General features: G+C 42.7%; 1 protein-coding gene across 1 annotated transcript in view; it reads left to right on the plus strand.

Moving 5' to 3' along the window:
* The window catches only part of COL4A5 (collagen type IV alpha 5 chain), a 210,964-nt gene that overhangs the window by 109,200 nt on the left and 86,289 nt on the right, over positions 1–15,475 (plus strand). Inside the window, exon 30 of the mRNA XM_072626493.1 lies at positions 4,768–4,881. Coding sequence (XP_072482594.1) covers positions 4,768–4,881 — 114 coding nt within the window. The remainder of the gene's footprint in view (positions 1–4,767; positions 4,882–15,475) is intronic.

Genomic DNA, 15,475 nt, shown 5'->3' on the forward strand with positions numbered 1-15,475 from the left:
TCCTAGATCTAGAACTAAAAGTGACCTTGGAGGCCACCTACTCCAACCTCCACATTTTATGGAAGGGGAAACTGAGACCCAAGTTGGGGAAGTGACTTGCCCAAGGTTGCATAAAGAATAAGTGAGAGAGTCAGGGATGAAACCCTTGCCTTCTCATTCCAAAGTCAGCACACAGTGTACCACAGTGGCCACTCCTTTGTTCCCCCAGGTATTCATGGGAGTAATGACAATTTAGCTGGTTTGACTTGCCTTTATTGATTCTAAGTTATTACTTTCCTCCTGCCCCCAAGGTAAGGGGAAGCCTCAGTTCCTTGCAGAAGTAAGGCTGACCCATGCCATAGAGGCCCCCATGTCTGATGGAGCCCATGTAGCTGCCAGAGAAGGCCCCAAGCCATGACCACCTTCCATTCTTGGTTAAAGCCACTCATTATCCTTCCCTGGTTTAAATAGCTCGAGACCATGATCATTTGCAATACTCAGTGAGCTCCCCCAGCTGCAGAATTATGATCCCAATTTACAAATCCAGACATTCCAAATGACAAGCCATGTAACAAATGACCTGTGAAGTCTGCGTTCCCTTCCACTCCCTTGTATTATCTATTTATAACATGACCTTGAGAAGGGAGCTTGAGGCCTATTTGAAAATTCTGGGTACCTGGCCAGGCTCCTTGTCAGTCTTAGGCAGGAAAGCCAGGGTCCCCTCAAAGGAATGCTTGAACACCAAGAGACAATATAGAGGAATGGGTGCTAGGCTTGGAGCCAGGAGAAGCTTCTGGGCTCCCCCTTCCTGCTTCCTGTGCCCCTGGAGGAGCCTAGGAACACAAAATCGGAGGACTGGAAGGGGTTTCAGTGGTGATCAAATCCAGCCAATCCCCACTACCACATGCTCAATGAATAGCTCACCTTCCATCCTGCTTTGGGGAAAATCAGAAGGCCTTCCTGACAGCAAGCTCACATTTTTCTTCTTAAAAATTCTACCCATTGATCCTGGTTCTGCCTTTGGAGCCCAAACAGAACAAGTATGATGACTTCATTCATGTAATGAATGAATGTGATGTGGTGAATCAACATGACCACATTGAGCACATCCCTTTCTCTTCTTTAGGCTAAACATCCCTTGTTCCTCCAACCATAAATAATCAGTCAACACTTAATAGGTATCTACTCTGTGCCAGGAACCTTGTTAAGTTCTGGGAGTGCAAAGAGAATCCAAAGACAGCCCCTAGCCTCAAGAGCTTACAAGCTAATAGGAGAAAATAACACATAAAAAGAAGCTGGAAAAGCAGAGGAGGAGGGGTACTGATTTAGTCCTGCAGCCAGATGGGAAACGATGAGGTATCTGCCCTGGGCCCCCTCCTTAAATAAAGGGTCCTCCCATGGCATGAACTCAAGGCCCTTTGCCATCTTGGTTGCCACCTCTTGGCCATTCTCTACCTTATCTCTGCCCTTCCTAGACTGAACAGAAGACTCCAGATGAAGTCTGACCAAGGCAGGGTACAGTGGGACTCCATATGTCAGGGAGCTGTGCCCCCCTGCTATAGCCTAAGATCACTTGCGTTTCCTTGGCTGCCCCATCAACTTTCTAATTCACACTGAGCTTGTAGTGACATGGCCCTCTAACTCTATCCATGCTTCTCCTCCAGTCTAAGGCACTTACCACACATTGATTGATTCACTATTTGATCAGTCTCATATTTGGAAAGTTCATTTTTGGGAAACCCAAATGTAAGACTCGACATCTATCCCAATTAATGTAAGCTTATTCGGTTTGGCTCCATGTTCAAAATTTCTTTGGATCCTGGTGCTTTTCTGTCCAGTGGATTGGTTCTTCCTCTCAGCTTGGTGTCTGATAATTATATCATCTATCCTGGCCTAAGTCATTGCTAAAGATGTGAAACGCTTAGATCATCCAGGGCCAAGCCCAAACCCCTGGGGCGCTCCACTGGAGAGATCCTACCAAGCTGATATCAAATGATATCAAAAGAGTTATTAACTCTTGCTTGAGTCCACTCATTCAACTGGTTTAGAATCTAACTACAGTATCATCTAGCCCACATTTCTCCATCGTTCCCACAGAAATGTCTTGAGAGACTTTATCCAGTGCTTTTCTGAAATCCAGGTATATGACATCAGCAGCATTCCCTTACCCTGCAAGTTTTTAATTGTGTCAAGAAGAGAAATGAGATGAGTCCAGCATGCCCTGTTCCTGACGAAGCCTCTTTCTCATACCCACTTCCCTTTCTAGACATTCTCTGACCATCTCTTTAATAAGTCCTTCTAGAATGTTCCCAGAAACTGAAGTCAAGCTCACCAGCCTGTAGTTTGCAGACTCTGTCTCTCTCTGTCTACCTCTGTTTCTCTGTCTCTGTTTTTGTCTGTCTGTCTGTCTGTCTGTCTCTCTCTCCCTCTCCCTCTCTCTTGCTGTTTTTTGGAAAACAGGATATTTGTCCTTGTCCAGTCATGTAGTGTCTTTCCTGTTCTCCAGTACAGCTTAATCATCCATGCCTTCCCCCACCCCATGCCCCACAGCATTTTTTGTTGTTCTTCATTTTCCTTGCCAGTCCAAACTCATCTTGAGCTTTACTGGGCCTGATATCATCCATATGATGTGACATCATGGGTTTGAATTTATCCTCTGTCTCTTAACCTGCCTTCCGTCTTCAGCTCTTTTAAGTCTAAGTTGGTTGGTCAATTTCCTCTGCATCTTATTGGTCTCTTCAGATAACAACTGTTTTTCTTCTTCATTGGAATCATTTCTCTTTATGTTCTTGAGATTTCATTCTTGAGCATCTCCTGTCCCTCCTGGGCTGACTTCCTCTGTAGAATTAGTCCATCCAATCCTACCCGTCCTTCCTGTGAACCCCGTGCAATGTGTTTTCCCCAAATCTGGGACATATGTTAGAATAACCCCGACTTACTCCTCTGTCACTAACTCAAGGATATGTCTTGGTCGTTTCCCTCCAGGGTTCCCATCATTTTCACCCACCCCAGAAACCAGTTCCTGCCTGTTAATGAGAATCAGATCCAGAATAAAATTTCCCCTTGTTAGTATTATATTATCATTAAGGCAGTTCAGGAAGTTCTTAGCTGCTCCGTTTTTGGCACACGGAGAACTCCAGTCGATGTCTGGATAATGGAAGTCCCCCACTGCCACTCTCTCATGCTGCTTTCTCTGCCAGACTCGTAATCTGTTTCCCAAACTCCTCATCTATTTCTTCTTTCTGTCCAGATGGTCTGTATGACGAGGAAATCGTTCCTGGTTTTCCCTCCATTGATCTTTCCCCAAGTGTTCTCAGCTATGCTTTCTCTGCCTGCTTCCTGTTTTTCCTCACCTGAGGACATCCTCCTTCTGTGCCACTCCCCTCACCCCCTTTTTACCTGATCTGCTTCTTTCGCTTGAAATCTGCCCATCCAGGGCCATCCATCAGGCCTAGACTTCCTCCCACTATGTCTCAGTGATACCTTGGAGGTCCTCTCTGTCTCCTCGCATTAGGGACCCTAGTTCCTCTTCCTTGCTGCATCTTGAGGTCCTGCTTTTTCCCCCCAACCCATTCCTTGGATTTTGTATCTTGTGCCTTTCAAAGGAGTTCAGTTGCTCTAGTTCCTTCCCTGTAGCTGCTCTAAAACGGAGTCTAGCTTGGTGGATGTACAATGGCAGTTTTCTTTCCCTCTTTTGCCTTTATAAGCCTTAGTTTCCTTTCCTGTAAATGGGGATCATAATGCTTACACTGTCTTCCCTCAGAGGCTCTTTGCAAGGAAAGTATTCTATAAACCTTATGGTAGCAGAGGAATTGGAGTTATTCTTACTGCCATCTCAGCGTTATTTTTATTATACACTTTATTTTGAACAATCATCAACAAATACTCTACAAACATTCCACTCTACAAAGAAGGACACTAACAGGGATCGTATATGAAATGGAATTATTTTTCATCTAACATGGTTGTAACAGAATAATCCATTGTCAACATCACATATGATGTTAGAAATTTGCCTACCTGTGGTTCCCTATCATGAGATAATTGAAAAGATCAGCATCCCACCCTTGTCCATCTTTCCCCTGCTTTCTCCTAAGGTGCCTCTGCAGAATGCCTTTTGCCTGGAGTGAGTTCCAGGCTTTGAAGAAAACAGGGATGGGAGGTTAGTTGATTTATTCTTTATATCCTTCCAGGAGGGTAAAATGAAATTTAAAAAATCTGGAGGAGAATCAGAAGACTGCCTTGGATCTAGCCCTTAGCATATGCCAAATAAGATTCTGGTGGTCATGTCTGGCTCCTTTCCCATATGCCCTGGCTACTTACCTCTGCTCTTGAAGGCAGCTGGTGGCCCAGTGGGTAGAGCACTGAACATGGAGTCAGGAAGACCTGAGTTCAAATCTGGCCTCAAACACTCACTAGTTATGGGACCCTGGGCAAGTCACTTCAGCTCTATTTGCCTCAGTTTCCTCAACTCTAAAATGGGGATCATAGGAACACCTATCTCTGAAGATTGTTGTAAAGATCAAATGAAATAATATCTAAAACCATTGAGCACAGTCCCTGGCTTATTCCGTTGCTCTGCTTTCCTTGGATGATCCATGAATGGCAAGCTTTCTAAGGATATAGGTATACTTCCTGTCTTTGCCTAATCACATGGGTCTTGTGATAGCATATGATATATTCATGACCCCTACAGGTCAACTGATCTTGTATAAAAAGTACCTATTATTTACAACTAAACCTGCTGTATATGAGGTAGGATTGAGTTTGTTCCTTTTTTCTGCAAAGGTGACCCTGGAACACTTGGACAGCCTGGACTTATGGGTCCTTCTGGGCCACCAGGAATTGGCCATCAGGGACGTCCAGGACCACCAGGGATTCCTGGACCTCTAGGTCAACCAGGTAGGACTGGACTAAAGGTAGGTTGTAAATCCTGAAGTCTATATCATATAAGGAATTCATCACCTTGACTCAGTTTAATGTAACAGATATTCTTTAGGCATCTACCTTGTGTCAGGCAACATAGTTGTTGTCTGTCATGCTCAAGAAGACCAAAATGGTACCACTATGTTGGGGTCAAGGTACAAACGTGGCTGATTAGACCAGTTAGAGTTCAGAATGTTCTACCGTAGGTTGGGTACAAATAGTCCACATAAGCATTTGGAAAAGAGATGACTCTAAATTTGCACATCTCACGTTTCTTTTGAGCCAGTACAATTTTGTTTCGTTCATAGAGCCTTTTTTGATGCAGACACACCACGCTGGCCTGTCCTGTGTCCATGTTTCCCATGTCTCCCAGTCAATTCTAGAGTCAACTCTAGAGAGACCTTGAGAGTGTCCTTTTATCGTTCCTTCTGACCTCTGTGTGAGTGCTTGCCTTGTGTGAGTTCTCCCTAAAATAGTCTTTTAGGCCAACAACCATTCAGCGTTCAGGCTATATGGCCAACCTATCAGAGTTGTGCTCTCCGCAGTAGTTTGAATACTTGGCAGTTCAGTTTGATAAAGGACCTCAGTGTCCCATACCTTATCTTGTCAGATGATCTTCAGAATCTTCCTAGGACAGTTCGTACCAACACAGATGCATACAGGTGTATACAAATACAAAGAATGAAACAATTGCCACTCTCAAAGATCTTTCACTTTATTGGAGGAAACCACAAGTAGACAGTCAAGTAAAAATAAAGTAACCTGGGGGAGCAAAACGTCGTAACAATTGGGTGGCAGAAAAGGCCTTCCATGTAGGTAGTGGTACTTGAACTAAGCTTTGGATAAGACTGTGAATTCTGAGAGACAGCATTGAGGAGAAGGAGCATTCCAGCCTGTACAAAGGCAAAGAGATGGGTTATGGAAGGCCATGCATGAGAAATATTGAGTGGACCTGTTTGGCAAGAATGTTGACTGTGAGGGGGAATAATGGGAAATCAATCTAGAAAGAGAGAGTAGACCAGATTGTGAAGGTCTGAATGTTCCAAACAAAGGAATTTGTCATTTATCCTAGAGGCAATGGGGAGCAACTGAAATATCTTGAGTGAGGGAATGTTGTATTCAGATATGTGTTTTAGGAATATTATTTTGGTACCTGTGTAGAAGATGGAATAGAGAGGGGAGAGACTGGAGGCAAGATCAGTTGGGGGGGCTATTAGAGGCAACAAGGACTTGAATTGAGGTTGGTGCTAAGTAGAGATTAAAGAGGCAAGAATGACTTAGATGTCTAAACTCAAGTCCTTGAAAGGATACTGGTGAGTGGTACTTATGCTGTTACTGCAGAAGTTTCTAAGAAGGGTGAGAGTTGGGAGGAATTCTGTTTTAATGTATCATGTTTGAGATGCCCATAAAAGAGACAGGAAGATATGCCTACCAAGTATTTGGGAACATGGGGCTAGAGGATGAGAAGAAGATGCCAACTAGATATGTGTGTCTAGGAGGAATCTGCATAGAGATGATTGAACCCATGGGAGCTGATGAGGTTAAGAAAGAGATGGTAGAGGGAGAACAGAAGAAAAGAGGGCCTAGGACCTATCCCTGTAGTATACTCATATTTAGCGGGCATAATTTGGAAAAAGATCCAGCAAAGGAGACTGAAAAGAGGGAATCAGACAGTTAGGAGGAGGACCTGGAGAAAGTCTACAAGATAGGAAGAACAAGAAAGAATTTAGGAAAAAGAAAGAAAGAATTCAGGAGGAGGAGCTGATCAACCCTGTTAAGCAATGAAAATGGTTCAGAAGTTTGAGCACTGAGAAAAGCCCATTGGATTTAGCAAGAGAGTGGCTTCTGTCTATCAGTCTAAGATGTAGGAGGTTGGGAGGTGAGTGGGATTTAAGAAAATGGAAGCAAGGAGTATAGATGGGCTTTTTTTTAGCAGTGAACATGAAGAGAGGTAAAGAAGCATAAAAGAGGCAGCTGGTAGTTCAGTGGATATAACACCAGACTTGTAGTCAGGAAGACTTGAGTTCAAATCCAGCCTCAGGCACTCCCTAGTTGTGTGACCCTGGGCAAGTCACTTAACCTCTGATTGCCTGACAGAATGGGTCCATTGGATCCACTGGAGAAGGAAATGCCAAGTCACTTGAGAACCTTTGTCAGAAAAATGTCAGATGGGGTCATGAAGGGTCAGACATGACTGAAACGACTGAACAACAAAATAGAAGCTTTGTTTGAGAGAAGGACCAGGTACAGAGGAGGGTTAGTTCTTGTTTTTATTTTGTTTTCTTAGGATGAGATAGGTTTCAACATGTTTGTAGGTAGATGGGAATCATTGTAGGGGCAGAATCCTGGAGGAGATGAGAAGGGATAAAATGAAAACTACATCAGTGGGGATGGGATAGTTATACTTAGCAAGGATAAGAGTCCCTTTTGTTAGCGAGTGAGTCAGGAGGAGAGGATGGGGTATGATGTTGAGGGGATATGGGTTGTGCAGTGAGGGAAAAGGGGACCTCATGACCATTGGCCTCGATTTCCTGGGACAACAGAAATGAGGTCTGATGAGAAGGAGGGTACAAGGTAGGGTGTGAGTGATTTGAGGAGAGAAGAGAAGGTCTAAAACAGTTGTAGTGGGGAGTGGACTAGGTGACCAATTAGAGTCAAAAGACTGCCTTGTGGCATTGAGGGCCCAGTTGAGATTAGAAAACAATGTAACTTTGTAGCGGATCCATTCTGCTTGGTTGTGTGACTTTTCAGCAGGGTTCAGCATGCATGCAATTGGTAAAGAATCAGGTAGAAAGGCATAGTGAATGGAGAGAATCCTGCATTTGGAGTCAGGAAGGCCTGAGTTCAAATTTGACCACGGATACAAGTTATATGACTCTGGGCAAATCACTTAACACCTGGCAGCCTCAGTTTTCTCATCTGTAAAATGGGGATAATAATAGTACCTCTTTCCTAGGATTGTTGTGAGGATTAAATAAGATAATATCCATAAAGTGCTTTATAAATCTCAAAGCACTATATTAATACTATCTGTTATTAATGCTAGGGAACAACCCTTTCTTCTTTGAGGAAATAGAATTGAGAAAGAATGTGTGTGTGTGTGTGTGTGTGTGTGTGTGTGTGTATGTATATGTATTCGGATATTTATTTTTCTGTTTTTCCATTCATCCTCAGTTCCCCTTCCTTTTTGTTTCAAGTGCCTTTTTCCGGCAGTATAAGTCTGGTTGTTGGGTGTGATCATCTATAGAGAAACACTGAAAAATCAAACCGTGTATTTCCCAGCTCCCAGTGATCATCGTTTGAGACCTGAGCTGGTATTTTCCAGACATCCAGCTCCCTCCTTGTCTCTCCTTCTCATCCTCCTCCTCCTCTCCCCTTCTCTCTTTATAATCCAAAGACAACCTAGCTTTTCTCCTATTTTTCCATAGCCCTTCTAGAGGAAATTTATCGAGATGTAAACAAATGGGTTTTCTTCCTTAGATAGTGATTCCTATGTTCCCCTAGTGTCATTGTTTGAGCGAGCGGGCACTTCCTGAGTTTCTGGCTGCATGGTGATATGAATCCTAATGATCTTAATCTAGACAGGCCCACTAAGGGCCAACCTGAGGCCAACATATGCTGCTTTTGTGCTTTTTCTTCGCAAAGCCCTGGAATAATGCATCAAATTAAAATGAACATAGAACATTTAATCCTCCCTTAGAAGTCACATGAATTGATGAGCTGGCTTAGGCTAGATGGAGTTCAGATTTGAGATAGACAGTATGCTTTCTGACCTTCAGTGGGAGTTTTATTATTTATTAAACTAAGAGAAAACTAAGGACAATATTATACATCTGGATGATTGTTTACTTCTATGGGCGTCTAACAGCAGAAATCCAATTTGTGCCATGTTGTACCTTTGGGACTTCTCTGGCCTTTCCCCAAGGAGTCCAAAGGTCATGAGTGATTTAAAATAAAATAATATTAAGGCATAAATCTTGAACTGAGTACCTTGAGAATAACTCAATGAGACGAGTTCCATCCATAGCCCAGGGTAATGAGAGAACTAGAGGGTGGGATTTCAGGGTCTCTAGCAGGGGTCTTTGGTAAGATTGTGGAGAAGAGGAAAGTTGCCACCCAATTGGAGAAGGCAAGTGTTGATTTTCCAAAGGAAAGAAAATGGTATGTCTGAATGCTAGGCCACTAAGCTTGACTTGGATTCCCAGAAAATTCTCCCTTTTGGCAAGTTTACTGGATTATTAGGTCAGGGGGACACCATAGATACACCTAGATCATTAGCTTATTGGTTCCTAGACCCAGACTTGGAAGGAACCTCTGAGAGGCCATGTAATCCAAATCCCTCATTTTACAGCAGAGGAAACTGAGGCCCAAGGAGAGAAAAGGATTGGCCTAAGGTCATACAGGTCATAAGTAGCAGAGGAAGGATTTAAACCTCGATTTTCTGACACCAGTGCCATCGATTTTAACCAAAACAACTGATAAAGTCTCTTGTGCTACTCCTAGGGAAACAGAGGGGAAGAGGCAGGCTAGATACCAGTACAGTTAGGTGAATTTGGAACTGTCATTGTTAATGATTCTGTGTGCATCCAGCCAGAATAGACCACCCTAGTGGAGCTCCCCAGGGATCTGTGTTCAGCCCTGCACTGTTTAATGCTTTTATTAGTAATTTAGATAAAGGTAAAGATAGCATGCTTACTAATTTTGTTCTTTCTCGAACCCAAATCCCGTACTCTTTTCCACATTTGCTTATTGTCTGTCAAGTGGTTTTTTTTTTTTTTGGTCCAAACCTGAGATTTTATCAGTATATGAGCCTTCCTCAGTGGAGGAACTCCTATTATCAATGCAACTGACTTTTGTGGCCTGGTTCTGTGATTTCATTGGTAGACAGAACTGCAGCAGATGAGAGCTTTCCCAATACTGTTGTCTGGTAGGCTGGAGTCGGCACTTTGTGGTCTTAGAGAGCTGCTTGGGGTGGGGGATGGGGGGCTCAAGAAGTGAAGCAACTGGCCCAGGGTCCCACAGCCAGGATGGGGCAAAGGCTGGCCTTGAACCCAGGCCTTCGTGCCTCCAGGCTGACCCCCTTTCCCCTCCTCTACTAGCTAAGTCTGTACCATTCCTGCCATTTTGTAAGGAGATTTACCATCCCTTTGGAACGCATTTTGAAATTCCTTTTTCTTCCTGGTGCTTGCCAGGGTGTCTTTCTAACTTTTTTATGGGACAATACACAGAGGAAAGTATGCTGTGGACCAGGATGCCATGACCAGGACAGTGCAGTCTTCTTTGTGGCTAAGACTGAAGACATGGCATGATGGGGTCGATAAAGGGTAGGCCTTGGAATCAGGAAGGCCTGGATTTAAGACCTGCCTCTGAAAGCTAGTGACTGTGTAGCCCTGGGCAAGTCACTACTTTCTCAGTGCCCCAGGCAGCTTTCTAAAACAGTCAGTTAAAGAGCAGAGGCCCAGTTCCTCTCATCTCTCAGTGCCCCCAAGCAGTTCTCTGACTATCCATGTTACCCATGAGTTACCAGGCAGCTGATACTGAAAAAATTTCCCTTCATGGAAATTTTCATACCTGGAGTTTTCCTCCTGGTCCTATTTCTGATTCCTTTGGACTCACAAGCCCTGCTCCCTCTCATACTGCCTCATCCTGGGATCTCCCACAGTACCTGAGGCCTCCACTCTCTGAAATAGTCTACTACCCTCTTCCCCCATCACTGACTATCTCCTGGAGCCCCCACTTGGTGGCAGGAGCCAGGCTGATTTGCCTTCATTCTCCTCCTGCCTTGTTCCTGACTTCCTCTGGACTTGCACACCATGCACCAGGATGGGCACCTGCAGCTTCCTGCCCCGCCCCCAGCTCCCTTTTGTGAGATGTCTTTCTCCATTAGCATGTAAGCACCTTGAGGTCAGGAATGGCTTTTCTGTATTTTTATCCCCAGTGTTTTGCACAGTGCCTGAGCACATAGTAAGTGCCAAATAAGTGCTTGCTTCCCTTCCTTCCTCCTTTCCTTCATTTCTCCCTCCCTCTTTCCTTCTTCCCTCCTTCCTCTTTCCTTCTTTCTTTCCTTCCCTTACTTTCTTATCTCCCTTCCTTCCCTCCTCCCCCCTTCCTCCATTTATCCTTTCCTTCCTTCCTCCCTCCTTTCTTCCTTTTTTCCTTCCTCTTTTTCTTCCTTCACTTTTCCCTTCCTTCCTTCCTTCCTTCCTTCCTTCCTTCCTTCCTTCCTTCCTTCCTTCCTTCCTTCCTTCCTTCCTTCCTTTCTTCCATTTTCTACACCAGTGACATCCCTGGTCCACCCAGATGCTGCCCTCCTCCCAGATAGAACAGTGGACCTATGATCTTATCAATTTGGATGTATCCTCTAGTGATAGAACTTACAACTTATCGGTGCCTCTACATCTTGTGTGACTCTTATCTGTGTCCTCCCTAGGTTTGCCATTCTATGGTAATGAGGCCTTCCTCATTTTCTCCATTCTCTTTCTAGAAGCAGCTAGGAGGCACCATAGTATACTAAATGCTAGGCCTGGAGTCAGGAAAATCTGAGTTCAAATCCAGCCTCAGACATGACTCAGTTTCCTCATCTGTAAAATAAGGATAATAATAGCACCTATTTCCCAGCATTGTTGTTGTGAGAATTAAATGTGATAATATTTGTAAATGCTTATTTCCTTCCTTCCTTCCTTCCTTCCTTCCTTCCTTCCTTCCTTCCTTCCTTCCTTCCTTCCTTCCTAACATCCCAAGGATCCCTGTCTACCTGCTGTCCCTCATTCTTATTACATAACTAGCTCATCTTCTCTTCTTGCCATACATACTTTTCCCTGATGACATCTTTCATATACTTTTACTTTGGGGGAGTACCTCAGTATATATTTGCTGTGACTCACACTCACCACATGCTTCTTCATTAGCCTTTAGGTCATAGCTACTTTCAGTTCATAGGAAATTACTGTGTTCGTGTCTGCCCATTCCCTACTAATATTCTCATGCTTGTGTTTGATAAGTCTCATAATGTAGCTCATATGCTCCACTGGTGTTTGGGTGATGTCAAGGCAAGGCAAGAAAGACGGACCCCCTATGGCAAATACAGACTAGGATATGAACAAGAGAATATGGGCCCACAAGAATGGGCAGGCATGGAGGGGTTGCATTGGAATCATTGGAAGTAATCCCCTCAGCAAGTACATCACAGATCCACCGGAGTATGTTGGAATACTGGGGAGGAGGAGGTTCACTTCTTAAACATCTCAGACAAGTATCATTGACTATGAAATTATAGGTGTCGCTAAATGTGCTCAAATAATTTATAGCTGGGATAGCCACAGAATAAGAAGATGCAATAATGATGCTCCAAGTGTTAGGGGGAATCCAGAGGCAAGTAACTGAGCCCATCCCAGAGGTTCTTGGGATCAGGGCAGCCTTGCCTGTGGGTCTTGCTGCACTGTTGGGTGGCTCCCATTTTCAGTTGTCTGAAGCCTTTAATGCAATAAGGGAAAAAAGTGCAACTGAGCCAAGCAAATGCATCTTAATAAAGACTATGAAATTACTGAAACTATGATATTCTTAGCAGACTGGATTTTTTTTTCAAATTTGAATTTATATTCTTCTAATTCCTGCAAATTTTATCATTCTTTTGCAAATTGGAAAAGATCCTTCCTCAGGTGACATGTGGATAGGGCATTCCTTCATACACATTAACCACACTTGGAGAAGCAAATCAGACAATGTCATAGAAATGACTTTGCTGCTTAAATTAATTTCCATACTTAGTGCTCTGTCAATCAAACTACCAAGGGGTTACTTTGCAGAACTAGACAAGATGGCAACAAAATTCATCTGGAGGAAAAAAAGTTCTGTATTCCAGATACTAGACTATTAAGGAAAAGCATGAGGAAAGAAAAGCAGGAAGGAAGGAGCATCATAAATCATAGATAGAGGTCATAGAGCTCATAGATTTCCAGATAGAAGAGACCTCAGAGGCAATTTAGTGCAACCCTCTCATTTTATAGATGAGGAAACTGAGGCCCAGGGAAGGGAAGTAACTTCACCAAGGTTATGCACAGGATCTAGAGATGGAAGGGAGACTCAAAGATCATCCAGTTCATCCCTTTCATTTTGCAGAAGAAGAAACTTGGGTTCAGTAAGTTTACTTGTCCAAGTTCATACAAGTAGTCTAAGTACTTCCAGATCTTGTGCCATAATTTAAAGCAGTAATCATCAAAACTACTAGGGATTGGTTAAAAAATGGATAAATGCATCAGTTGACAAGATTAGATACACCAAAATAAAAAATAGGCCAATTCAGTAGCCCAGTGTTTGATAAGCCCAATAACATAAACAATTGTGGAAGGATTTATTTCCTAACGAAGAATTTCTGGAAAAACAGGAAGGCATTTTGGGAGAAAACAGGCTTAGTTGAGCATCTCACAACACGTACCACAATATAGTCCAAATGGAAACACAACTTGAACATAAAAAAGATAGCATTTTAGCAAAATTAGATGAGAATGAAAGGAAATACCTTTTACAACTCTAGCTAGAAGAAATTTTTACCAAATAAGGGATAGAGGATATCATCAAACAGAAGTTAGATAATTTCAACTACATAAAATAAAATTTTGCACAAATACAGTCAATGCAGCAGCTATGATAAAAATAAAACTATCACTTGGGGGAAAATTTGCATCAGACATCTCTGATAAAAGTCTGACATCCAAGATATAAAGGGAACTAAAAGAACCTTTCCCCAGTGGAGAAGTAGCAGTCTGAGACTGTGAACAATTTTCAGAAGGTAAATTTCAAACTGTCAACAACCATATAAATTGCTAAGAATAAGAGAAATACCACTTAAAACATTTCTAAGGTTTCATCAAACACCCAGTAAATTGGCAAAGGTGACAGTCAGTGGAAGTATTAAATGTTGGAGGGGCTGTGGGAAGATAGGCATACTCAAATTGAATGGAGCTGGGAATTGGTCCAGCCATTCTAGAAAATAGTTTGGAATTATACGAGAAAAATCACTAGAAGATTTTGACTCAGTTTTTACCACTGGACATATATTCCAAAGAGGTTAAAGACAGAAATAAAAACCCATTAGATACAAAACATTAATAGCAGTGCTTTTTTGTGCTAGCAAATAAACATAAACAAAGAGCCAGAACAAATCATCTTTTAATCTGGTATTATTCAATGTAGTGATTGTTTGATTGGGGGATAGGGTGATTGGCTGAAAAAAAATAAGTATTTAAATATAATATTATTGAGCCATAAGAAATGACCAATGGAGGAATTTAGAGAAGCATGGGAAGATATAGGAACTGATCTAGTGAGAAGTAAGCAGAAAGTTAATAAACAAAGTTGCTATAATACAGTAAACAAAAAGCATTCAAACAAAATCCAACTGTGTAACTGTTACACCCAGTCTCCACTGTGAGAATAGTTGAGGAAGTGTGCCTACCTCCTTTTTTTTGAGAACTGAGGAACTCTACCCTCCTACACGGTTACTGTGTTGGCTGGATTTGTTTAACCACTTTTGCTTGTTATACAAGAAGCCCACTGGACAAATGTTGTGGGAGGCGGTCATGTTATATTTGGAAATGTCTATGAGGTGTAAACAAAAGGCACTGACAAAATATGTTTTAAAAAGAGCAACATAGCAGAGACCTTATTGGGAAAGGGTCCTATAATTTCTCCTCAATGGTAGCAAGAGTTCAGTGAGCTCAGTGCCACACTTAGTTATAGGCATAGTTAACCTCCAGGAATTGGTAATTATGGGTTGCAGTGATCCATAGGATCATCGATCCTATAGAAGGGATCAGTGGAAACTGAGCCGATGTTAGACTCAAAGGAGCTGACTCGGCTGATCACTATGTAACCCAACACAAGTCACCTTTTCTCTCTAATAAAGAGAAGGAGCTGTTCACTTTTCCTCCTCCTAGGTGGCTTCCGAGGTCTCTTCCAGCTTCCAAGTTCTGACCCTGAGGTTATTTCATTCAATCTCTTCATTTTACAGAGGAGGAAACTGAGGCCCCAAAGGATGGAAGAACTTGCTCAAGGTCACACAGTCAGGATCTGGAAGGACTCTGAGAGGCCATTTGGTTCAACCCCCTCATTTTATAAAGGAGGAAACTGAGGCCCAGGGAGGGGAAGGGCCCACCTTAAGTTCACACAGGTAGTTGAAGTACCAGGGCTGGCATTTCAAATCCAACATTCTTTCCACTTCACCAGGAAGCCAGTCAAAGGAGCCAGAACCAATCATCTTTTAATCTGGTATTATTTGATGTAGACATGGCTTAAATTCTTTTATGTACCCTAACAATAACTCCATTGATGTTTTACAGAAGGTATAATTAAAGGCACAATGATTTAGACTGAACTCAGACGGCTTGAGTTTCGTTTCTTAGGTTACTATTAAGTGTACAAACTCTCCCCTCTTCTACCCACCACAGATTTGTGTGAAATGTGCTCTGTTTCTATACGCCAGTGGGCTGCAAATTTTTTTTTTTTGATTGTGTGATCAGTAAAAAAGAATTTGAGGCTAAATCTCAGTACCTGTTTATTTACTTATTTGCAA

The sequence above is a fragment of the Notamacropus eugenii genome, chromosome X, assembly GCF_028372415.1.
Source record: "Notamacropus eugenii isolate mMacEug1 chromosome X, mMacEug1.pri_v2, whole genome shotgun sequence".
Taxonomy (NCBI): domain Eukaryota; kingdom Metazoa; phylum Chordata; class Mammalia; order Diprotodontia; family Macropodidae; genus Notamacropus; species Notamacropus eugenii.